Source organism: Trachypithecus francoisi, unplaced genomic scaffold (genome assembly GCF_009764315.1).
Source record: "Trachypithecus francoisi isolate TF-2019V2 unplaced genomic scaffold, Tfra_2.0 Lachesis_group11, whole genome shotgun sequence".
NCBI classification, from domain to species: domain Eukaryota; kingdom Metazoa; phylum Chordata; class Mammalia; order Primates; family Cercopithecidae; genus Trachypithecus; species Trachypithecus francoisi.
This window is the reverse complement of record NW_022681456.1, coordinates 69948768-69975762: the sequence shown is the minus strand read 5'-3', so window position 1 is coordinate 69975762 and position 26995 is coordinate 69948768. Positions and strand designations below refer to the sequence as shown.

At 37.6% G+C, this 26995-nt stretch overlaps 1 protein-coding gene across 2 annotated transcripts in view; it reads left to right on the top strand.

The window, feature by feature from the left end:
• SRGAP1 (SLIT-ROBO Rho GTPase activating protein 1) overlaps positions 1 to 26995 on the top strand; it is a 326848-nt gene that overhangs the window by 263609 nt on the left and 36244 nt on the right. Inside the window, exons 11-16 of one of the 2 annotated variants that reach the window (XM_033221401.1) lie at positions 3979 to 4006; positions 8868 to 8901; positions 11857 to 11917; positions 12052 to 12129; positions 14161 to 14295; positions 25943 to 26048. In XM_033221401.1, the coding sequence (XP_033077292.1) occupies positions 3979 to 4006; positions 8868 to 8901; positions 11857 to 11917; positions 12052 to 12129; positions 14161 to 14295; positions 25943 to 26048 (442 nt within the window). Of the gene's footprint in view, positions 1 to 3978; positions 4007 to 8248; positions 8352 to 8867; positions 8902 to 11856; positions 11918 to 12051; positions 12130 to 14160; positions 14296 to 25942; positions 26049 to 26995 lie in introns of both variants that reach the window. The other variant, XM_033221400.1, reaches the window with a different exon arrangement.

Below are 26995 nucleotides of genomic sequence, written 5' to 3'. Positions count from 1 at the left end.
GAGAAAAACTGAGCATGGGAGACATGCCCCACCTTTTAGCTTAACCATTATAAGCCTGTGGCTTTCTGTGCAAGCCCTCTTCATGTTAATAGGCTACATCAAGGGAGACCAGGAGAGTTAATGGCGCCCATCCCATAGTGAAGTAATCCCATGGTGAGCTCTTATGGAGGAATCTGAGTCCAGATTTGGTGTAATAGGGTTACTAGTACAGGATTCAATGGTATGTTTGGGGACAGCCCTGACTTTTTATATAGAAATCGCCTCTCTGAAGTATACTAGACTCACCACTGCAAAAACTGCCTTCATAGTAAAACAAATAGAGCCTAACCCGAAGATTTAGCAGTTGCTCGTCCACAGCTGAATCTGTAACTACAGACATGTGTTTGGCCTGCCTTACTGCTCGCTTTTTGGTAGGCTGCCAATGGCCCAGTAAGTTCTTTGATTTACAACACTGTGAAGCAACTAGATTGGGCTCTTAAAGTGGCACTGTCAAAATTCAGAATTCCAAATCTTTGAAAACTACTGAAATAGAAGGAAACACGCAATGAGTTGTTAAGACCAAACTCATCATTATCACTTTCTTCAACCCTTAGCAACACCATTATATCTTTTTGTGATGTCATTTGTTTTTAAATCATAGAAGTTAAATTGACCACAGTAAATGAGATATACATCTATAAAGCTGAGGCACTGAATTTTTTTTTCTTTTTCAGTAATGAGCCTTAATGTTCACATTGACTTCTTTGTGTGCAACATTTGGAGCTAAGGGGTTGCAAATATCAGTGCAATTTTGCCAAACAGAAAATCTGACACTAGGAGCTGAGCTCCATTATTATATTGCTTCTTGCCCTGGGCATAAGGTTTCTGACAAAGGAATTTAATAGGTTATCCTCATACAATCCATTGTCTGTCTTTGAGTAGGAGTACAAGTATACTTTCAAAAGGGAAGCTGATTGTGAGTAATTATGGTTTTTTAGAAAAGCACTGCAGTAGTTGGTATTCTTAAGGAAGAAAAAGGACTGGAAAGTAATGCCAGGAGTTCTCATCAGTCATTCATTAGTGAGCAAATCCAGGATGCCTGTGTCTCATTTGAGCTATACACATTTTAAGTCTTTTATCTCCTTTTGTAAAATATCAAATTGTCACCAAACTGTATTTTGGTTTTCCCGTTAACTATATGTAGGAGATAAAATGTATTTAGGTGTGAAAAATAATTCACTTCATAATTCTCAAGTGAAATTTAAGAGTAGCTGGAAAAACATGTTTGCACCAAGAACAAGTTAAGCCTGGGGCATTTGTTTCCTTCAAAATGGCTTGCATGTTGGGGGGTGTGGTGGTGGCGGGGGGAAGGAGTGAGTGGTCCGTTGTTTTTAATAATTAAGTAGCTTTCCAAAGAAAATGATTGAAATCTAATCCTCAGACTGCTGGAAGCTTTCACATTTCTCTGGGAAGAAGAGTCTTCTAAGCTTGTGTGTTATTGATCTATTAATGATGATACTGATTAAAAAATAAAACCTCATTCATCAATTGAGACACACTCAGGACTATTAGCTGAAAAAACGATGGATGTGGTAGTGTGGTTACACTGTGAATGATAGTTCTTGCAGAGCTTGCTCTTGGATCATTATTCAGAATGTATCTTTTATAGGTTTTTAATTTTTTATCTCATACTATAACTATGGATGGATGGAGCAAAATAATTTTAAGCATTTTACGTATCATTTTCTAAATCTAGGGAATAATTTGTTAGGATATTGTAACAAAAATGGCAGAATTTCAAAATTACAACACATCTCATTTCTAAGGAATTCTCATTGGCATCGTTATCATTGAATCACTTGAAAGTGATTACCTATGTTACCACATTTATGTTTACAGATATGTATTAATTTAATAATGTACATATTTATAGAATTTATTAAATTTATTTAAATATTCAGTATTTTGTATTTGGCTTTATGCATATGAGGCAGACAGAATTGTAAGCTGTAATCCCTACCTTTCTTCTAGGATCTTTCAACATATTTGCCAGGTAAAAAGACGTAACATTTTTAAGGGTGGTACATTATAGTGCTTGGGAGCTAGTATGTTATAGTTCCTGGGAGCTCAGGACTGGGATTAAAACAAACCTGGACCTGAGTGCCACACCCACCCCATACTAATAGCGTGACCTTGGGCAAGTCACTTTTCTATATGCTCAGTCTTTTCTGTAAAATAAGGATAATAATACAAGCTACCTCATAAAGTCATTGTGAAAATTGTGAGTTAATATATGTAATACAAAGTGCTTACAATGGTGTCTGATAAATATTAGATGTCATTGCTGTTTTTATTGTTACTAATATATTGCATCATACCTAATTAGACTTAATGCTATCATAAAGTATACAAAATAACAACATAATACAGCACAAGCCAGACAGTTTCTCTACCCTCAACCCTTTGCACATTCTACTACCTCACACTGGGTAATCTTATGTTGCTCTTATGGACCCAACATAACCTAAATGGTGGTGACTCTCACATCTTTATCTCCAGCCCTATCTTTTCTCTGTGCTCTAACCCTATATAGCCAGCTTCCTGCCGAACACTTCCATTAGGATATCGCATGAGGCACCGCATACCACAGTCAGCTCATCATCTGCCCCCTCTTCTTCTCAGTAGACCTTCGTTCCCATTCATGAATAGCTATAAATTATTCTGAAGTTCTGTGTACACCTTCACCTTCTTCTACTCCTCCAAAGTAGAAAGCCAGCAAAAGGAAGGGACTTATAACTTAAATAAGTAGAACTGAGAAGAGGAGGAGGAGGAGATTCATCCCTTCCCTTCATCCCCACTTCAAGTCATGGCCATGAACTCATTCTGCCAACACTTTTATTGTGGCCTGGCCCTATATGAAGAAAGGTAGTCTCAGATTTTAACTGTTTGCCCCTTTTTAATCAGTAGATATTAATCAAATCCTTTATGTTATTTGTTATTCAAGAGGAGATAATAGAGTAGAAGACTCTGCTGCAGCCTGGGAGTGTTGATTCACCATTCCCAACAAGCCAGCTTTCTTTACCATTGTCATGTTGGCCTTGCCCTCGAAATCTGAATCACTGCATTATGACATGATAGGCTGGGCTTAGCTATTTGTGCTGCAACATGACCATCCCCTGCCAGCTATATTTTCAAGCTGTTTCAGGACCATATCGTTATTTTGCAAACAAACCAGCTGAATGGTTCAACTTTGCCACATTCCTTCCCAGCACTCCACACTAAACGTTCAAAGCAACCAATAAACACATGCAAACTTGAAATTATTGCCGATTGTTGGAGCACTACAAAAATTCAGGCCTGTTGCTTAAAACAAGTCAAGAAACCCAAATGTATAAGAAGTTTGTGTTTTAATGGACAGAGAACTCCGTGAAAGGCTTTTAGCTTACAAGTTAGTGGAATGTAGTATCATTTAATGTCCTTGTACTTTAATATTCACAAATGTCATTTCTGATTACAAAATACAACTTCTCTCCAGTCCCCTGATTCATATTATAGAAAGAACACCAACTTAGTCTAAGGAAAATTGAACCCTCTCAACTCTATTTGACCCCATCCTTCTCCCCAACAAATGTCAATCAAAACAGAGATAATAACTAACATGTAAATCTTGGATGTATCTCATTTGTATTTCATTTTTGGGCTTACAGTTATAATCAAGCAGCTATTCTTGTTTCTTTTCTTAAAAAAAACCACCTCAAATTGCCAAGCGAAACATGATTCTCAAATCTATAGAATTTATTACATTTTATGTATAGATTTTATGAAATGTTTACTCTGAATTATTTGTCTGTCTTCATATGCTATCCTCATGTTTTCTACCATAAAAATGTGTAAGTTATTATAAACTCAACATTAAAATAAGGGACAGGAGATACAAAGAGTACCACATACAATCCACTGATTCCATTCAGTTTACTTACTTTAATTTTTTTCCTGCAGGTCATAGAGCTGAATATATGACTACAAGGTAGGAAAATATGTTATCATATAACTTATAGCATATTTCACTTTCTCTTTAACAAGAAGCAACAATTTCAGTGCTGAAAGAATTAACATGTTTTGTTAATGAATACGGAAGATAGTTTTGGCTTGACAAAGCATAGCAACATGAAATGTTTGGGCTTCTCACAAGACTAGGTATGTTCTGGCTTATTTAAGGTTTCCCTCTGGAATTGTAAAGCTCTTTAATAGGCAGAGACAGTAACAAAAACCTAAGTTAAACAGGCTTGGTTTATCTAATGCAGAACACTTCAAGTGTTTCTAAATAGTGTGACCAGACTTTTGATTTGATAGTTTAATTTAAAAAAAATATGATGTGTACATCTGCATAAGTAGAAAGTATAATTATTTTCTGTTCCTATTTTCCTTTAGTCATATAAAAATTACAGCTGGCTGGGTGCAGTGGCTCAGCCTGTAATCCCAGCACTTTGGGAGGATGAGGCGGGTGGATCACCTGAGGTCAGGAGCTCACGACCAGCCTGGCCAATGTGGTGAAACCCCGTCTCTACTAAAAATACCAAATAATTAGCTGGGCATGGTAGCATGCGCCTGTAATCCCAGCTACTCAGGAGGCTGAGGCAGGAAAATCACTTGAACCCGGGAGGCGCAGGTTGCAGTGAGCCTAGATTGCACTACCACACTCCAGCCTGGGTGACAGAGTGAGATTCCATCTCTAAAAATAAAAATTAGAGCTACATTGAATATCTTTAAGATTTTAGCTCTCTGTATATTCTCCATTTTGATTCACTTTAAACATTTAACTTTTAACATACTTCCATATTGTACTGTCTTCAATCGGGAGGATTGTGAAGCTACTATAAGAAGGAAAAGCCATTTGGGCAGCAGATTCTGATCCGGGTTGGGGAAAGTTTGTGGCAACTTTTATTTTTCTATGTCACCATTTGTGCAACAGACATAAATTATCTAATTAGCATAGCAAGATGTTGCACTTTTGAAATTGAGTTATCTTTGAAATAAGAGGCATTTAGAACACTGGTATATCTGTTGCAGTAACTGGCAAGTCGACTTTCAAGGATCTATGATGTTATTGCTGGGCGGCTTATTCATAAGGAAGCCTCTCGTACTTCTTGGTAAACCAACTAGAAAGATACAGCTCCTGACTTTTCCAAACCTAACAAAAGAAAAAAACACTGAGGTTTTTCTTCACTGTGTCAGTGAAAAAGAAGACTGTAACCTCAACCTGGTAATATGCAGCTTATAGAGATGTTTTTCACCTGTAGCATCTCCTTGCAGTATCAATTATTTTACCTGTTGTTTCTCAATTATAATTAATGTAAGGCACTTCAAAAAAAGAGATTTTTTTCAAAAGCAGAAATGGAAATATATTAATTTGCAATGCGAGCTATAATTGCCAAATAGACTAGATACTCACGTCAACCTGACCAGTATTTCCTCTCATGTGGGCATCCTGTATAGGAAACCAAATTATCAGGAAGTCATGTGGTAGCCACAGAATCAGAATGAGTTACGCAGTTGGAATGTTGAACATCCCTGGCTCTGTTCACTTGATGTGGGCGTAGCAGAGCAAGAATCGTCAGACCTCCACCATGGAAATTACTTTGATAAGCACTCAGGCAGTTCATTTGCATTCCAAGTTCCTCTCACAACTTGCATGTGTTCACGTTTACCATACTATAGAATCCTACAGAGGTGGTTTTCAGGCCTTTGATAGAAGACTCAAAAGATATCCCTCCATTAGCCAGCATTACCCTGTGTCTCCCAGTCATGCGGGGACAATGATTCAGGGCATTGGAGGGTTTTGGCTTCGTCTACAAGATTGGCTTGCTCCATGAATCAGTGACCAAACACAATTCTAATCTCCTTAGCTTTGTCAGCTTCTCCAGATATCACCAGATGTGAAGCTCTCTTGGACCTTATTGTAATAACCACATTTTCTAGTTTCATGCTTTGGTATCTTGGGGCCTTGCTGTTTCCAGAAGTACTGCCCCTCCCAGGATTAGCCAATTCCTAGCATTAGTAAGAACTGGCTTGCAAGTGTGCCTTTTGTATGCAAGTCAGGTGATCCAGAGGACCTACCTCCAACCACCTCCTTCATGGTTCTGACACTCAGGGCCACTCTTCCTCTTCCCTAATCACCCCAAGGCCAGGTATGGGACAATTTAGGGATAGTCCCTATGCCCCAAAGCCCACTGGAATCATTCCAAGTAGCCTATTCTAAACCTGCTTGCCCAGCTTCTCCCATTCCCTCCAGTGGGAACAACAATAAAGACTCTTGCCCACATTTTCCTTTGTGCCTTCTGCCTCCTGACCAACCCTGGTGCTTCCTTCTGTGGCTTCCCTGGTGGTGGGGCATGTCCCCAACTCTTGGGAACTGTGAGTAACAAACTATCTTTTCAGTGGTAGTTGTTTCCTGATCCTTGGCCTCACCATACCTGAATAAAAATGAAATCCACATTTTAAAACACTTTTAAAATAGTAAAAGGAGTGGATGAAATCAAGTATGTAGGGTTAAACCCTTTGGTGGTTGGTTGTTTTGTTCTTTTTACACCTATCAGATTCTTTCCTCCATGAATGGCCAGAATTCAGTGTATAAAAGAGATCTCAGAAATTGCATCCATGGCAGGAAATGATAGGTTGCCTGGTAGAAGTTTCCATATTCCCTCCTAGACACTCGCGAAGGCTCCTTTTAACCTCGCCAGCACTGTGGGACTTCAGGTGCTGTGCACCCCATTCATCATATGAGCCCATCTACTGGGAGGGTCTTAGAATTTAGCTATGAAAGGCTGTACCAGTAGGTTTGTTTCCATACATGATAGTGTCTTAGGAAGCTAGTCAGGCTTCCATGTAACTTCTTGGGATCTGGTATATGAACCAGACCTTCTGAACTTAAAACTAAATGAACTAAAAAAGATAAATTTTCCTAGAGTCTGAAGCTTAATGAAGGGCTTTACACAATTTCCTGGTGTGGTGTGTATCCTCCTATAAGCCTTGCGATTAAGAAGGAGTTTTGCATTAAAAGATCTGGAGACAGGTCTCAGGGCTCTCCTTCCATGTATTTCATTCAGCACAGTAGTAGAAGTTGAGTCAGGTAATTCTGGCCTTCTTTCCACTAACGGGAGAGAGCAGAAGAGGTTCCCTCTCTGCAGTCACAGGGCAGGGTGGTACAGAGTTTCTAAATATACTACATGCTGCACTAGATGTGCATATGTCAGAGAGAATGGTTTATTCACCAGAGCAAATGGGCAGACTAGAGAGGAAGAGAGTCTGCAGTGGCATAAACGAGTACATCCTCAGATATTTAGGTGGTGGAATAGTTTGTTCTAAAGAAATAATAACTCATGCGAGCCTGTATGTCCCCCAAATTAGAAAAAGCAGTGAACCCAAACTATTTTTTTTACTTGTAATCCATTAATAGTTACTTTTGCATAAAATAAAATCCCATTACTACTGGAGGGGTATGGAACAGATGTGATGTTACTTGCATTGGTTTGCTGGACTGAGTGAGGAGGCTCACGCCTATGATCCCAGCACTTTGGGAGGCCAAGGTGGAAGGATCTTTTGAGCCCAGGAGTTCAAGACCAGCCTGGAAAACATAGGGGGTTCTGTCTCTACAAAACATTTAAAAATTAGCTGGGCATGATGGCATGCGCCTGTAGTCCTAGCTGCTTGGGCTGAGGTGGGAAGATCCCTTGAGCCCAGAATGGGTGGAGGCTGCAGTGAGCCATGATCATTCCACTACACTCCAGCCTGGGTAACAGAGCAAGACTCTGTCTTAAAAAAAAAAAAAAAAAATTAAAAAAAATTACATCTACCTGAAAATGTTATATTTAATTCCTCATCTGGGGATCTACCAGAGCCCTAATCTTTATGACCCATTGTATCTTACTGTGTGACTTGTAACCCAGATAGCAAGAATGCTGCTTTGTAACGTTTGGCCAAATAACTAACGAGTCTACTTAGTAGCGTTTATTTTAAAACAAACCAGCAAACAAACAAATGTCAGCTGCAACATACAGGGAAACAGCAGTGTGAATAAACAATTTGTATGTTTTTTGATACAGAAGTGAAAGTAAATAAATGGGAAATGGGAAGGACTGTTTTCCCCTGTGACTGGGGGAGGGGAAGGAACCCCAAGATTCCCATGTTTTGTAATATTGATGTGACCTATAGATGTTTCATTTATTGTTTGATTTCTGCCATGCTCAGTAATTATATTCCCTTCCCTTAGGCCTCCAAATGTTCCCCCTAAGCCCCAGAAACACAGGAAGTCCAGGCCCCGCTCACAGTATAATACTAAGTTGTTTAATGGGGATTTGGAAACATTCGTCAAGGTACTGGCACCAGCCATCGGGGGGCTGATCTCCATGCTTCTTACTATAATGGTCTCAGCCTCTTGTAAGAGGAGGAAGGTCATTATGTCCAAGTCTGTCCTGGGGCTCTTTGCTTTCCCAGAAAATCAATATAATATTTCCTGAAGTCAGAGAGGAAAGAATATTTGGGTTGAGTGTCTTCAGAAGAGAGAATAAATGTGGGTATTATTATGTGGGCACAAAAGAAAGCCCTCTTTCTTTATTTTTTTTTTAAAGAGCCATAATTTATACAGAAAGTTAAAAAGCAACCTGATAAAAATGTTGTACTTTTACTCGTGCAAATGAGATGGCACAAAATATTCTTTAAAGTCTGCTTGTTAGGCTAGCTCTGAAGCACAGCAGGAGTTTTGATTTCCCATGACTTGAGGAATTCATTATATTGAATGAATTGTAAGACCCTATGATCTATACCTTGTATCTCTGCTGTGTTTACTCTTCGTCTTCTTTTTCATCCTGTATTTCTGATAATGCTTCTAGCCGAGGACGAAGAAACTCGCACACAAGACATCAGGTATAGTGCTAGAGGGACGTGAGGGTGCTCTTTCACTGTTGGTATCATTTTCAAGTCGTGCTCATGCTTGGCTTTAATTAGATTGTTAAGGTTTTTAAAAGAAAAATGTTTGCATTTGGAAATTAGATAGGTTTGTAAATGGGTTTTACTTAGAAACTGTAGCAATCAAACACTAGAGGAAAAATGGGTACATTAAACTGTTACTTTTTACATTATGTGTTTGGCAAATGTACCAAGTTTGATCAAGGGCTTTTATTAGGGAAAGTCAATGTTAAATACCAAATACACATTTAATACGGGATTATGGACCCTAGTGTGAATTTTACAAAGAAGTAAAGGGCTTGCTTTCTCCTTCATAGTTCACATTTTATGGCATGGGCTGCAGTGTTTCTGCAAACTAAGTTTATCTGAGAAACCACATCATTAATAACCTCCCTTAATGATATGTTACAGATGCCTTACTTTCTTAGGTCTGTTTATTGAATTAGTGTACTAACAATTAAATAAATGTGCACGTGGCATGTGTAAGGACAGATACATACATACATACATACATAGATTAAAAACCTCTGGCAGCCTTAAAAATAGCCCTACTCTGGAATTAAGTGAAAAGCCACTGAAGAACCTAAATAGCAATTACAAATCTGCCTTAAGCCTTAAATCCAGAAGAACCTTATTGGCTCTAATTTAATATAAAATTATTGTCAAATTTGATTATCTGCTTTCCCAGCCCCTGGCTTATAAGCAGGGACAAATTAGATGGAGAGAGAGGAACGATAAAATGAAAGCAAGGAGATATGCAGCTGATGGCCTGGCAGAGAAAGAGAATATAGAAAAGCTGCAAGAAGCAGACATAGGATTCTGTTGTATTTGATGATATGGTATGAGAATGGCTGCTTAAGATGATAGAAAAGCACATTTTATATATTTTTTCAATTTTTCATTAAGAGCAGTTAAATGAAAGTAAATTGAGGTACCAAAGAATAAATAAACCAGCTATCATGGAAAATTCACTTACAGAAGCTCTTCACCGCCCAGATGGCACATTGAAGACTCTTTGGTAATAGAAACAATACAGAGGGCTCCTTTCCATTTCTAAAAAGGCCTTGCTCACTTGAAATCTCCACAGTGTCACTGTGAAGACAGCAAAAGCAAAACCATTTTTTCTCTTTTTCTCATGGGTAAACTGACACCAAAGGATTAGTTTGAATGATAGATGGAATGCAATCTATTGTTCTTATATTTTCTTACGTTTTCTACCCATGCATCTGAAATCTATAAAATTAAATTGAATTAACTCACATATACTCATTACTTTTTGACTACAAAATTAATTATATCTGAATGAAATACTGATCATAGCTTTTTAAAAAAGCAATTAGTAAATGTAAATACAAGAACATTTTTAAAAATATGAAAACCTAAGACATTTTTTATTGAGAACTTTCTTAGTGCAAACATTTTCCTTTTAATAACCTTGTATTCTTTGCTTTTCTTTTTGTTTTAATACTAAGTTCAGCAGAGATGTAAATTAATGGTCTCCTTTTATCACATTTAAAAATATGTTGCTTTCAGATTAGTGTTCCATGAATTGTTCGTATAGTTTACTACCCCTAAAACACTTATATCTTAAAGAAAAATCCTTTCACATATTCAGTAAGTTGTGATGTAATTACATTACTGTTCCTGAGCCAGCTAGTCCACACTAAGATGTGTCTTTATTCTTGACTCTTCTTTAAGAAATTAATAAAATGTATACTCCTAAAACAAATTAACTAATTAGAGAAACTTAATACAGGCTCCAGAAGTAATTGAGCCATTAACTGGTTTATACACTGATTAGATTGTCTTAAAACCTAAAATAAGACAATTCCTTAAGAAGTATAATACCCATTCTAGGAATAGTAAAGAGTTTAAATTGCTGAACTGCATTATTCCCAATCCTTCCCCCACTGCTTAATTGGAAAGGTTAATGGATTCTGAATTGTTCTAATATATTAAGACAACCAACTTTTTTTTGCATTTCAAAATAAAATTCCTCAAGAATTAATACCTGATGTCAGCTAATCATTTTTGAGCCCAGTGGTTTTGTTTTTTTGGCTTTTTTAAAAAGATCTAATTCCTGAAAAAGCAGAGTCTTAAAAATACATGAAAAATAATTTTGTAGTCAGTAACCTTCTGTAACTTCATGGAGTACATGGCATTGGTACATATTTAACTGTGACCTCAGCAGCCCTTCATCTCATTTGTCATCCTATACATGTTTTAAAACATTGCCACAACTCACATTTGTTTAGTAGAAGGCAGTGACTGTTTTACAAGACGTGGGGAAAGAAGGCCCAAAAATGTTCCTTTCTAAAAAAACGATCTACTCCGATGTATATTTGTGCCATTTTTTTTCTTATTCCTGAAAATATGAAAATGTAATAATGAAAAATCTGTAAGTTCTGATGTAAACTAAATAAATACATGTTTTAATTATCTCTGTAACAATTCTCAGATTAGGCATCTATAGATAATGGAAGCCCTTTTATAACTTGTCATCTAGGTGATGTACTCTCAGGGATATCTTAGAGAGAATCCTGAGACGGCTGAAAAGTTGTCTTTCATGATGAATATAGCCAATCAAACTGAAGATGCTGTGATTATAACACACAGAGTTCTTTTTAAGTCCATTAAAGATTGATCACTTGCATAAATAAACTTTTAAAAATGATTTATTCACATATTCATTTTGGTATGTGAGTCTTAATATAAGAAAAGAGATGAATTAGCTTTTGACATCTCTAGGCAGAACAGGGTAAGTTGAAACAGGATTGCCTTAAATGTATTTAATTTGGTTTGCTCCAGAACTGCAAAAATCCCTCTTTAATTACTGTTAAACTGTAAGCCTTATTATAATGAGGGGTTTATACCTCTCCCTTGAGCTTAACTGGTTTCTATCCCTTTACCCAGGACTCAGGACAGGTTATTCCCCTCATTGTGGAAAGCTGTATTCGGTTCATCAATCTCTATGGTAAGCCATAAACTACAGAATTCTTATTTTTTAAAAAATCACTAGGAGTGTTTCAGTAAATTTACTTCCTGGGAAAAGAGGGACCTAGACAATGTGATGGGAGTTTTATCCTCTTTGCCTTCTTTTCTCTTTAGGTCTTCAGCATCAGGGGATTTTCAGAGTGTCTGGTTCCCAGGTGGAAGTCAATGATATTAAAAATTCATTTGAGAGAGGTAATTGTATGTCTATCCCTATAGCAAACCATGTTGAAAAGTCATCATGTTCTGTAAACTGAAGTGACACCCTTACTCTGTATATCCTCAAAACCTTTCTTTGTATGTACTACATTAGGGGTGCAGCTGTAAGAATCCATTAAGAATAGCTGAGAAATGGGACCAAAACTATAAGCCCTTGTTATTAAAATTAGAAAAGTATATGAGCTCTGCATCCTGGTTGAGGGCTGACATTGATAATCAGTGCCAGGTGTAGCAAATGTGGGGCTGAAAGGTTCTAGAAGAGTGGCCTGGGCAGCCCTGGGCCTAGATAGCAGGTGAGGGAGGCAGCTCCTCCCAGCTGCCCAGCTGCTCCCTTTGTTGAGAGCTCTTCCCTTTTTCTTCTCACTGTCCACAGACTCCTTCCCTGTGACCCTAGCCGGTGCCTTATGCTGGTTCATAATTGGCTGTCAAATATCTACTAAACTGGGTCATTTACCATATACATTATCTTTTTTCAATGTCAATACTTTTTTTCCCTTAATTTTGTATTTTTAACTATTATGGGTACGTAATAGTATTATGTATTAATAGGGTATATATGATGTTTTAACACAGGCATACAATGTATAATGATCAAATCAGGGTAACTGGCATATCCATCACCTGAAGCACATATAATTTCCTTATGTTAGAAACATTCCAATTAGCACATTATAATTAGCAAAGCTGCACACTTTCATGTCAGGCAGACCTAGAATCATATCAGACTCTCAGCCACTAATCAATCATGTGATATGGGTCAAGTCGCTCAACTCCTATTTGGCCTCGATTTCCTCATCGGCAAAACTGTAAAAATTGATGGTTAGAGCAGAGCAGCCACATGTGTCAAGTCTCATGCACTGGCCATCTTCAGGATAAGTTGGAATATGGTGAAGTATCAGGTTCTGTGCTAGCCACCACAGGCAAAATACGCTATCATTTTTCCTTGGAAGTTTTCCCAGTATTTCTTGTTTGTGATCTGCTTGGGTGAGGCTTTCTCACAGTGGGCAAAAATAATAGTAATTATTATATTCTGATAAATTCATGTTCAGTGATTTCGTGCCCTAGGAACAGAGAAAAGGGAACAACAGATCCCTAAAAATAAATTGCCCTAAGAAGCAAAAAAAAAAATATATTAAAATGCAATGCACACTTTTTGTGAACTTTAGAAGAGAAGCATAAAACTGTAAATAAAAAATAGAATTTGAATTAAGGTTGTATTTTATGTTGAACTTCTTAAGTTATTTTATCTCTGAGAGGAACAATAACCAGACTAGTTGCCTAATAATTTAATTTAATTCTCAGAGAGAAACATCAGACTAGTTACCTAATATTTTAAAGTTGTTTACCATAAAAAAATACATAATTTTATTTTGTGATTTTTTTTTTTTAATTCCCAATTTTTATACAAACTCCTTGGTAACGTGAAAGGTGTATTTTCAAGTTCCTCTATCTGATTGTACAGTCTCCCTCTGCTAAGACAGCTTTCAGATGTGCTGTGAACACCACCATGCCACTTTGGGAAATACCTACTTATTTAATTGTAGGTGTTCACAATTCAGTGGAGCCTATGACATTTCTGATAAATTTTGCTGACTCACATAGCATAGCCAGACAGACTGTGTGTGTGTGTGCCTTTTTTCCAGTAGGGTAAGAAACACAGGATGTAGTGTTTGAATTCATGTCAAACTAAGATTACAGATTTCAGCTTTTAAAAAGTGGGGGTTGGGTAAAATTATAAATTCCACAATATTTTATTTTTAAGATTTGGGTAACTTGTAAGGGATTGTTTAGTAGCATAAGATTTTTAAAGCTTTATTTTAGTCAACTATTTTTAGGTTAATCATGGGGTGGGATATCTAAACCAATTATTTTAATTTTAGTACCATATAATCTTTCATAAAGTGTAATTAAAAGATACATGTATATATAGCACTGTGTATGTTCATAGAAATATATTTTTGTTCGGATAAAAAGAAGCACTATAAATGTAACAAATTTTTTTTTTAGGTGAAAATCCTTTGGCTGATGACCAGAGTAACCATGATATTAACTCAGTTGCTGGCGTTCTGAAGCTCTATTTCCGTGGGCTGGAAAACCCCCTCTTTCCTAAGGAAAGATTTAATGATCTGATTTCTTGTATCAGTAAGTGGACTTCTTTTTCGTCTTTTCCTACCAGAATTATTTCACTAACCAACTTCCTGGAAAAGGCACTGGCCCCCCTCCACACACCTCCACTCCCACCATTACTCCATTACCACCATATTTCTGAGACCATTTGCTTTCTTTCTGGATCAAGTGCGAGTCATCCTCCCAGCTATGGCCTCGCCCTCGACTGAGTGGGCTTTCCTCCTGAACATCCTCTGGCTCCAGAAAGCCAGGAGCTTCCCACTCATGGCTGGAACTGAGCCGAAAGGCAGGTGTCAGCCGCCTAAGGGAAAGGAGAAAGTTGTAAGCTGGGAAATGTGACCTTTTCTTGGCTTTTGGTTCTTGGTTTTTCTCAGACAATTTTAGGAGTGGGGTAATTTATCCATCTTTGAATGTTATTTCAAGAAATGGGTAAGATGAGATCAAAGATCCTTATTACAGTGCAGGAACACCAGGGGGTAATTATCTGTCAGTGGGCAACCCAAGCTAATAGGCAGAGTTGCTCTGGGGTTGTGTATGACATATTATGAAACTGATAATCATTGGCAAAGTAAAGCATTGCTGTTTACTTCAGTGGGGCTTTTTGACACTATACAAAGGAAGGTGAAAATAATGATACCATGAATTAGTTATTAGCCACAATCAGGATCCATGCATCTAAAAATACAGGACCCCTTTTAAGTCTGAGTTCCCAGTAAGAGTCTAGAGCTGACTTCAATCACTTAGGCTTCATAAGAATCAACTTTTTACTCTTAATAAAGAAACCTCCCTACAGTCCCCCGACCCCCTACCTGAATCAACAAGTCCTGTTGATCTGGCCTCAAAAAAAACATCTCGCTGCTCATCCCTCCTTCCCCATCCCCATCACCTTGGTTTCTCATTGGGGATAGTTAGTCTCTTAAATGGACTCTACTTCTAGATTTTGCCTTCCTTTCCCAACCTCTACCCCCTGACCCCGGCCCTGCATCCTTCCATTCTCCACACTGCAGCTAGAGTAAAAGAAAAAAAAAAAAAACTGGGTTGCTTGCTTTCTCCCCTGTTTAAAACCTATTTCAGTATTTCCCACATAAAAGCAAACTCCCCAAGGTGGGCTGATTGCTTGGTCTCCAGTAGTTCGAGACCAGCCTGGGCAACATGGCAAAACCCCATCTCTACTAAAAATAAAAAATTAGCCAGGCATGGTGGCATGCACCTGGATTCCCAGCTTCTTGGGAGGCTGAAGCAGGAGGATCTCTTGAGTCTGGTAGGCGGAGGTTGCAGTGAGCCGAGATTGTGCCACTGCACTCCAGCCTGAGTGACAGAGTAAGACTGTCTCAAAAAAAAGAAAAAGTAAACTCTATGGCATGGCCAATTCATAGAACTGAATTCTTCCTCTCTCTGATATCTTCTACTGATACACAGTCCTCCCCTGCTATGCTACCATATTTACTGTATATTTCAGTAGTAGCAGACTATACACATGCCAGGCTATTTCCCACCTCCATCCACTTGCCTATGCTGTTTCCTCAGCTGTCCCTGATAACCATTCAACATCTGCTGTGAAGGCTTTGCCAAATTGGCACTCCTCCCACAACTCTGTCCTCCCCACCACTCCAACCAGGATTAATCACTTTCTCCTCTCCCAGAATTCTATTGGGTACATATGTCTAGAATTTTTCTGATCTCCCCACATTATAATTTCTTTAACCCCTCTGTCTCCTACTACTAGAGAAGGAGTTTAGGCAGTAGGTTAAGAATGGAGACTCTGGATTCAAAGAGCCTAGTTCAAATCCTAGCTGTGCCACACACTCATCAGCTGTGTGACCTTAGGCAGGTTTCTTAAGCTCTCTGCATCTCAGTTTCCTCACCTATAAAATAGGGAGAACATTAATCCTTACATCATAGGGTTGTGAGAATTTAGTGAGTTAATACGTGTAAAATGCCAAGAAGAGTGCCTGGCACAGAATATGCTCAATGAAGTGCCCACAATTAGCTCCACAGACCTGTGGATTTATGGATTACTCAGTTTTGCAGCCCTAACATTTGGCCAGTCCCAAATGTTAGGAATTAATTAATTCCTGGAGCATGTTAAGTTAAATAGAATTTATAGATGAAATGAATTGAAAAGTCAAGATTCCACCACAAGTTCTTTGTCTCGCATTGGTGCGTAGAGTCCTGGCTCCAGTTGGGTATGAATTTCCCGGTCATAATCCTCCCCAGTCTGATGTCCCATTGGAATTTAGAAGTACAGCTGCACGTCCATTCCACAGCCCTTGCGTAGCCTGAGTCATCACAACGAACCTCTGACCCAGCTGGAAAGAAATGAAAAGGAGGTGTCTCACTTCTGGAATTCTCCTTTGGCCACGTCCAAAGATTTCCCTCACATCCTAGCCAGAAAGCTTAAGTCTGGAAAAATAACAAGTGCTGTACAATGCTTAGTGGTTTTCTAGGTCCATACATCATGTCAGCTGTAACATGTACATGTACCAGTTGGATAAAGAGCATTCGGCCACATTGTCAGTTACCATTGTAGAATCATTTCACACTTTTATTGGATGAAAAATAACATTTCATAGTGGTTTTTAATAACTGAGGCCATAGAGTCAGAAAGATCTAGGTTCAAATCCTAGCTTTACCACTTTCCAACTTTGTATAAACTTGAGCAAAGATTAATACTTAATCTTATTAAATAGCTGTTTCTTCATCTACTTCATAGAGTCTATGTGAAGAATAAATGAGATAGTCCATGTTCAGGGCTTAACATCATGCCTGGCACATAGTAACCCTCAGTAAGTGTTGCAAGCTGTCATCATTACTATTACAATTACTCTGACTATAAACTCTGGTCACATATGCCAGTACCTGGGTTAGCTACTTAGCAATCTGTCTGTTCTGCTAAATATGCATTTCTTTGGCATAATTAACTCACATGAATTTAGAAATATTAGTGTTATCCTCAAGTTACATTGGTTCCAGCATGATTTTTCCCAGCACATTAAATGCTTTGTAACAATTTATGTCAAGCTTTCTCACAATTAGAGTCATATTTAGCAAATAGGTGAACTACAAGGAAAAAAATCTATGGAGATATCTTTCATGTAGGCGGTGCCTGCAGTGCTCAAGTGCAAATGAAGAAGCTACAATGATATTCCCTCCTGTATTAAAACAATGGATTAATCAAAATCAATGGATTCATAATCCTTGGATTTTAATAGGATTGTTAATGTTTTCATTAGTGCTCTAGTTACAAAGTTTCATAAATGTTGAATAGTCTGCCCCAACCCTATTTTTCCCCATAAGTCTTGTTACTTTTAGTGCACAGTTTTACAGAATGGCAGGTTTTTCAAAAATATACATATTGACACTAACAACCTCTTTATATAACAACCCCTTTTCCTCCAACATTTAACCTCTTAAAAAAGAGAGGATTCTTGGATGTTATTATCTCTAAGCAAGTATTTTTTTTCTTACCAATGTGACCACAATACATTTTTCCTGGATTTTCCTGCATTTTCCCTGGATTTTCAATAAATTCTTTGAGTAGCATAATACATCTTTTATCATTGTATACCCTTATCAATATTGCAGACTTTTGATGATTTGAACCAATTTGATTAATTGCCTACAATGTATAAAACTTTCTAGGGATTCAGAGACTTGATTCTTGCATTTAAGAGGCTTAAAATATAGCAGGAAAGGTAAGATATTTACAAATAAATGCAGGCTAAGTTAATATACGATAGAAACAAAGATTTTGAAATTTTACAGGAAAGAGAGATCTGTTTGATAGATTGTTTTTACTCTTGTCATCTTGTAAGCATTGCTGTAATTGGGTTTGATTTTCCCTATTAAAGTAATTTCACATGACAGTTATTTTGTATAGAAAAATCTTCCCTTTTCATCTTTTCTAAGAGTTCGCATGAGTCTCTGGAGCATCCACTACTTTTCGCTTACCTATTTTTGGATTGTTTGGGGAAAGGGGTGTGTGTGTGTGTGTGTGTATGTATGTGTATGTGTGTGTGTGTGTGTGTGTTGAGTAATTATCCAGCCATGTTTATGCCTTATGACCCTGAGTGACCACATTCTTTGGAAGCTTACAAATACGTGTAGTCAAAGGAAATTTATCTTGGCCTTTTTAAAAAAAAATGCACTATTTTTTCCCCAATTTATTGTATATTTCTTTTTAAAGATTACTTATCTGGATGAAGACATAGTAAAACCAAATGCAGCATAAATTTGAAGTGACAAACTTGGTAATTTCTCAGTTTCTCACCCAAGAGTTATTTTGTTTTGTTTTGTTTTGTTTTGTTTTGTTTTGTTTTAACCATCCACTTTGTGAGTGGTTTTGTCAATGCTCCAGGTCATACCCACAAAGTCTGGGCAGCTTCTAGAATATCCTTGTATCATGGCTCTGAGATTTTCTAGGGCATAAGTTCAAGTGACTTGCCCTAGAAAAGCCACTCAAGTAATTCATGTTTTTTTTCTGACTGCCTTAAGGCTGTGAGCCCAGATGAAACATTTTCACTTCATTTTGCATTAGGTGTTATTATTTAGATGACTACTTGGATATGAGGAAATGGTTTCTTAAGGGAGAACTTTTTTTCCTATCATGAAGCCAACATGAAGTCATTGTAGAGTACCTGAAAAATGCACAAAAGCACATAAAACAAAATATTGTCTACTAAAATTCCGTAATTCCACTACCCAAAGAGAACCACTGGCATGTACACATTTTGTGTACAACAAACAACAACAAATATTATGTTTCATGTTAATATGCAACATAACTACAATACCATTATCATACCCTTAAAACAAACAATAATTCCTTAAATCATCAAATGAGTAGTCAGTGCTTTTTTAATTATTTATTAGGTTGGTGCAAAAGTTACTGTGGTTTTTGCCATTACTTTCAGCGGCAAAAATCATGCACCAACCTTAATGTTATGCAATTAACACGTTATCACTGTAGAAAAATTATAAACCAAGAACAAATTGTAATTTCTGTACACAGGGATAGTGATAACGTTTTTAGTATCTTTCCAGAGTTTTTCTACAGTACTTATGTACTTTGTAAAACAGCTTTATTGAGATATAATTCTCATACTCTACAATTCATTAAAGAGTACGGGCCAGTGGTTTTTAGTATAGTCACAGAATTGTGCAACCATCACCACAATCAATTATAGTACATTTTTATTACCCCCAAAAGAAACCCCAGTCAGCAAACATTAGCAATTACTCCCCATTTACTCATGACCACCAACACCCCCAGCCCTAGGCAATCACTAATCTACTTTCTGTCTCTATAGATTTGCCTGTTCTGGCCGTTTCATATTAATAGAATTAGACAGTATGTTGTCCTTTGTGATTGGCTTTCACTTAGCATAATGTTTTCAAGGATCATCCATGTTACAGTAGGTATCAGTACTTCATTCTTTTTGATTGCCAAATAATAATCCATTTTGTGGGTACACCATTCCTATGTACTTTTCATAAAAATTATATTGTACCAAGTGACCACTAATGGATAAGAGGTTTGTTTTTGAAGTGATGAAAATGTTCTAAAATGATTGAGGTGATCTTGCACAACTCTAAGTGTACTAAAAATCATTGGTAAACTGTAAATGGGTAAATCATATCATATATTAATTATATCTCAATAAAGGTGTTGTAAAAAAAAAAAATGTTTTTGAGACAGGCTCTCACTCTGTTGTCCAGGCTGGATTGCAGTGGCATGATCACAGCTCACTGCAACCTCTGCCTCCCAGGCTAAAGCGATCCTCCCCGCTCAGCCTTCCAAGTAGCTGGGACCACAGGCGTGCACCACCACGCCCAGCTAATTTTTGTATTTTTTTGGTAGAGATGTGGTTTCACCACATTGCCTAGGCTGGTCTTGAACTCCTGGACTCAAGCAATACAACCACCTCACCCTCCCAAAGTGCTGGGATTAAGGCGTGAGCCACTGTGCCCAGCCAAGCTGTTGTAAAAAATTATGTCACGCCACACTGGCTCTTCATAAACCACTTTTTTTAAACTCAATAATATTATTTTCAAAATATAGCTTTTAGTGACCCTATAATGATTTCTATTTTATGTAACAAATCCCCTAGTTTAGACATTTAGATTGTTTCCAGTGATTTTGCAATTATGCCAAAATACTATGATGAGCTTCTTAGTACCTAAATTTATTTGCCTTTTCTAATTATTTCATGAAAAACGTTTTTGAACTCTTTTTCTAGTGCTCTAATATGTTTTCGCTATAAAAATTTCTTTCAGCTTTATGGACCTACATGGTGGTTTTCTCTCTGAATTCTAAATTTCTGTCTGATGCCTTATAATAATGTTCTTAATTTTTCCTTTATCCTTAAAAATATTTAATAGGCTGAGTATCTGAACTGAGTAGGTAAAGCTCTCTAGGCTAAGACTCAGTTTCTTTCCTAACCTCAATATGTTAATTCAGCAGAACAGGAAACATCTATGTTTGTATTTCTATAGTGCTGTTATTTAGGAGAGGCATCAATGGTTTAATTCACAGAAGTCAGTCTATTAAACAATTATATACAAAGGTTTGATGAACACCTTGACATTGTTAGTGTGAACCTAAAAATGTCCTGAAACTGGTACATTCATCTTCAATGCCAGCTGTTAGGCTATGGAACTCACAAGTATGTGTGTACCCACTGTTAAATAAACAGTTTCTAAATGTGGTCACCGAGCAATTTCCTTCCCTGCCTTCATACCTAAGGAGAAATTTGCATCTTGTGATTTATTATTTGTTTCCTGGCAAACAAATACTTCTACAAATAGTCCACAGAAGAACCAGTATTTTCAGAGTGATGACCATTTGAACTTTTTGCCATTTGCTGAAGTAACTTGTGTTTGATGGTAAATTTTTCACATGCATTTACATGGAGCTGTCTGAGCCGCCTGCTGGGAAGTTGGGACGCTAACATGAGAATCTTGCCTTGCTGGGAAAAGAACATAAATTAACCCAGGGAGCTTTGAGCATGTGATCAAGGTTGGATGAATGCCACTTTTACCTAATTACGTGAGACTTTGAATTGTGGAAAACAAAGCCCAGCTTACAAGAAGTCCGAATGAAATACGGATTTTCCTCACTGACAACTTTTCTGAGGGGAAGAAAAGACCTATCTTTCCCTCCAGCATGAAATTGTGAAAGACCATGAATTGCCACACTCAGAGCCAGCTAAGAATGCACATTCATCAGAGTGTCAGCAGCAACCATACATTTTGCCGGCTAACTGGACTCGAGAGTAAATGAGTCATTTGTACCAGAGCGAAGCTCCCGTCGGAGGCACATGGCGCGCCTGTTGAGCAGCCAGCCAGGTAGAATTGGGAGTCCTGCTCGCAGCCATCACGGTCGGAAGCCTTCAAGACGAATAGATTTGCTACTACTTCAGGAATGCCAGCAGTTCTGTTTTGCTTTGATTTATGTTTCTGTAGTTATAGAGAATGTACATCTGCCTCACATAACTTTATCTAGTCTTTTTGGTGTCACTTATGTCCTTGTTGCTTTTCCCCTGAAATCTTTCATTTGCATCCCACAGACCCCCTCATTCTTTTGTTGTGGTAATATATATATATAACCATATATATAAAGCCATATATATATAAAATGAAAGTTACCATGTTAACAATTATTAAATGCACAGTTCGGTGGCATTAAGTACATTCACAATTATCACCACTATCCATTTCTAGAACTTTTTCATCTTCCCAAACAGAAACTCGGTGCTCATCAAACAATAACTCCCCATCTTCTGCACTTCTGCCCCAGGCCCTGGCTTTATCTCTTCTACTTTCTGTCTCTATGCATTTGCCTATTTGAGGTACCTAACATAAGTGGAATCATATAATGTTTGTTCTTTTGGTGACTAGCTTCAGTTAGCATCGTGTCCTCCAGACTCACGCATGTTGTAGCATGTGTCAGAAATTTGTTTCTTTTTAAGGCTGAATAATGCTCCATTGTGTGTGCAGCCCACATTTTGTTTATCCATTCATCTGTCAGTGGACATTTAGGTTGTCTCTACCTTTTGGTTATTATGAATAATGCTACTCTGAAACTGGTGTACAAATATTTGTTCCCTCAATTCTTGTTAAATAAAATTTTAGAACTGCCTTTAAGAGATAGAGGGACTAAGTTTAGAACCGAGATACAGAAACAAGAGGATCTTGAATTAAGATGAAACATCTTGGGGCCGGGCATGGTGGCTCATACCTGTAATCCCAGCACTTCGGGAGGCCAAGGTGGGCAGATCACTTGAGGCCAGGAGTTCGAGACCAACCTGGACAATTTGGCAAAATCCCCTCTCTACTAAAAATACAAAAATTAGGCATGGTGGTGGATGCTCCTAATCCCAGCTACCTGGGAGTCTGAGGCCTCAGAATCACTTGGACCTGGGAGGCGGAGGTTGCAGTGAGCCGAGATTGCCCCACTGCACTCCAGCCTAGATGACAGAGTGATACACTGTCTCAAAAACAACAACAACAACAAAACCTCTTGGAAGTAACGCCTATGTCCTGTAGTTATAGAGAATGTAGCTTCCAGAGTGACTGGCCATCTATGGGATTTGACAAATATTAAAGATGAATGATATAGTAAGAGTGGTTCTTTTTACATCCTTTCCTTTTGTTTTTAACTCTAGGACTTCAAAACTAGCGTTAAGCTACAAAAATCCTGTCCCTGATAGATGACCTTAATTTTATGATTATTAATTTTTTTTAGAGATGATGTATTGCTCTGTTGCCCAGACTAGAGTGTAGTGATGTGATCATAGCTCACTGGAGCCTCGAACTCCTGGGCTCAAGCAATTTTCTCACCTTAGCCTCGACCTTAACTTTAAAATGAGGATTTGCTTGGAGAATGAGGAAACTTCACTTTTGAAACACCCAAGATCCTCAATAAACAGTGGGAGAAGTTTTGTTGTTGTCTTAAGAATAAATCATAATATGTATAATTTTGCTTTTGAAGGGTTTTTCTTTTTCATTTTTAGAGATAGGCTTTCTAGATGCAGGTATGCTAAATCATCTTTGTCTTCCTTAAAGTAGCAACAACATTACACTTTTTATAAAATCAGCTGCTTTAGGTAATCAACATTCAACCAGTTAATTTCTGATATGAGATAATAATGCAGCTGTGTTGAAATAGTATTTAAAGGTACAAAATTCCCCCCATTAAATTCTCAATGACTTTCAAATTACTTCATCTGTAGGCATTTCATCTCCCCTCTCTGTACAGTGTGGTTTTACACACATCACTTGAAGTTGTCATGGAGCTAAACAGCTTACTCTGGGACATGTCTTGATCCTAGTAGGACTGAATTGGGTGGATATGTTGATAACTTAATTATTGAGTTATTGTGGCCTGAGAGAATTTATACACCTGTTGAATAACTTCTTTTTAAGCATCTTATTCCCTGTTTTCAGGGGAAAAAATAATTGAAACCATTGCTTGGGAAGTATGTTAAAGTGCTTGTATGCAATAGATGTTAACCCTAATCTGCCTTGTTCATAGCATTATAGTTTTTCCATTCTGAAATATTTTACAAATAAAAAAGGCAAAATGTAATATATCCAATTCAGTATTACTAAGATCACACTATTATAAATTATAGGTTTATAGTGAAAGAATAAAAATGAAAGAATGAGAATGTTAATTGCATGATAATATTTTACTTACACTCTGGTTCAAGAGTTTCTGAAATTGCATTTGCTAAAAGATGGCAGAGCTACGGTTCCAACTTTGGCATACTTAAAGGTGGGAATGGAAGTGTTTTTTTCCCAGTAATCCTGAAAAATTATTGCTTGTTTTGTCAACTCATTCTTGGTTAATCAAGAATATTGCTAATAGATTTTTCACACCTTTTCAGCTATGCAGAAGGGAAAATAAAATGCCCAGTTTGATAATAAGTGGAAAACAGCTGGGGTCAGCTCTCAAGATTCCAGGGAAATGAGCTTGGCGAGGGTAATTAAGACAGTGGTTCTCAACCCTGGCTGCATAAAAGAATCTCAGGCATCAGCATCTTTAATCTCCCCAAGTGAATCCAAGTCAAGGTTGAGAACCACTGATACAAGAGGAATTGGAAAGGGAAAACGGAGTTAGGAGAGTATTTTGATAGTCTAATTTAGAAATAATCAAGACTTCAATTAGAAAATTAGCAGTGAGATATCTAGAACTAGAAACTACAGGACTTCTTTTCCATTCAAGGGAGAAAAATGAAGCAAAGATATCATCTTAGAAGTGATGTTTGTAACCTTGCAACTGGATGAGGTTGCCATTGAGGAGAACCAGGTAGAAATCTTGGAGAGTTATCCACATTTGTGGGTGGAAGAAGGTTTAAAAAACAACAACAATAATAAGGAGAATGAGTTGACTATGGTGTCAGAGGCTATGGACTGAGAATTTTCAGGTATTTTCATGAATATCTGAAGAGCAATTAAGAACAGTATGGTGATACAAAGTATAGAAAGCTTCATAAATGTTTTCAAACATACTACTTTTTTGGAAATATTTTCTTAAATATATACTTATTGGGTATCTTCAAAGTTGTACTTTGTAAAGGTACAACTCTACAAAGTTGTAGTCTTGGGATCGAAGAAAGGCAACCAGACTTAGGAAACAGGAAACAGACTTATGAAACAGACTTATGAAACCAGACTTACAAAACAGGACACATAGGTTGTGGTCCCAGCTCTCCCCCTTCTAGCCTGCTGACCTTGGGTATACCACTAGCCCAGTTCTCATTTTCCTAATCTGATAAATGGGGATGACAGTGTGTGCTCTGCCTACTGCAAAGTTTGTTATTCCCTTTAACTTAGACAGCAAGTGTGAAAATGTGTTTTTAAATATATAGAGAATTATACCAATAATGTGTTGTAGTGGTAACCTTTTTGCTGATGTTCACAAGCACTTTAGTACTGAGACACTTTGGACAGTTTGTATTCCCGGTGAAGAGGTAGCATAACACTAGTCTCAGGTAATCCTCTCTTGGGGGAGCTCACCATCCCACAGGGAGGACGAGATAAGGAAATAAATAGCTGTAAACATTAGGGCATACATCATATGAAGGCAGGAATTGTATTGCTAATGTATTCCTAGTGCTTGAAACCTGGTAGGCTGTCCTAATATTGATGGTATAATGTAATACAAGGTGAAAAGCTATATAAGTAAAATGCAATGGTAATTTTGAGAAAGGAGAGATTCTAAACCTGGCACATTGCCTGGATCATAGTCATAGACAAATATATGATGAATTAACGCATAACAGTTGGGGAAGGGGTGCGTTGCCCCAGAAAGCGACTTTGGTTAGCGTGCAGCAAGAAGAAGTTGAAATCATATCAGATGCAAAATTTAGAATTAGCAGCAAAGGAAAAAAATGGTTTTTAAATCTAGAAGACTCTAAACTACTCAAAGCCAAGTCCATGAAAGTCAGAGAAAATGGTGAGGGTCAGAGGAGAAGCCCTCTGGAATGGTGGTATACTCAAGCCGATCATTTATTCACTGTTTTGGTTACAATTGCATCTCACACAAGAGCAAGGTGTTGCTTGTATTCAGATGTGTACCGGTAATCCATGTACTGCAATGTTCTGTTTTAAATGTGGCGAGTGAAAGGACTCTCACCATGTCATCTTCCGTCTGTAGGAATAGATCATCTCTATGAGAGGGCGCTTCACATCCGCAAACTCCTCCTGACTTTGCCCAGGTCGGTCCTTATAGTGATGAGGTACCTCTTTGCCTTCCTCAATCAGTAAGTACCTGAATGCTCTGACAAAAGGCCCATCTGAATTCTGTCTTTGTTCTTGGATCCTGCAAAATGTACACTGGGTTCCATTTATCAGCAGCGTCAAAGAGAAAAATGATTGAATATAGACTGAAGGTACATTTTTCCTCAGCAGATCAACGTCATTGATAGATGAAAGCCCTACCCTGGATGTAGAAACTGTAGCCACAAATGCAAAGATATTTAAATATTACTTAAAAAAAAAAAAAAAAAACACTTTTCAGTGAAAAGTGTTATTCAGTGTTTTTCCAACTTCCATCCAAAACTGTCATGAATGTTTTTGTCAAAATGATGGAAACTGGCTGTTCATTGCGGAAAATTTCTGTGACTTTTTAATATTGTAGTTGGGGATGGAAGAAAATCATAGATGGGAGCTGTACACAGATCCAAAAAAGAATTTCTGCAAATTCACTGTAATGAGACCTTATCAAGAAGAAACTACCTCAAAATGTTCTCTTAAACAAAGTAACAAATCTTTTAAATTACTACATAATTTTCAAAGAACTTTATTCTTTTAATTTCGGCAACTTCATTTTCAGCTATGCTACTTCCTGCTGTATGGGTTCCGTTATAAGAACAGCTTCCCCACATCCTACTAAGAATCCCCTTGCTATTCAGCATTTCAGTTAAGCAGCTGGAAATAAAGACATGCAGGGGCATCAACTTCTTGAATAAACTTGGGGAAATGCCTTCTCATGCTAGCATGGATTCTCCTTTCCTAAAATTCGGGTATTTTCTTTTCGGTATTTCATGGGATATTTGGAGTTCTCAAAGGCCACGGTGATTTATTACAATCCTGCTGACTAGTCCTGAAATCATACCCACTCAGCTTGACCCCAGGAGCCTAGTATCATACAATAGGGAAGTGTTGGCAGAGAACCATACAGAATGAAACTCCACTGCTGACCTGTGGT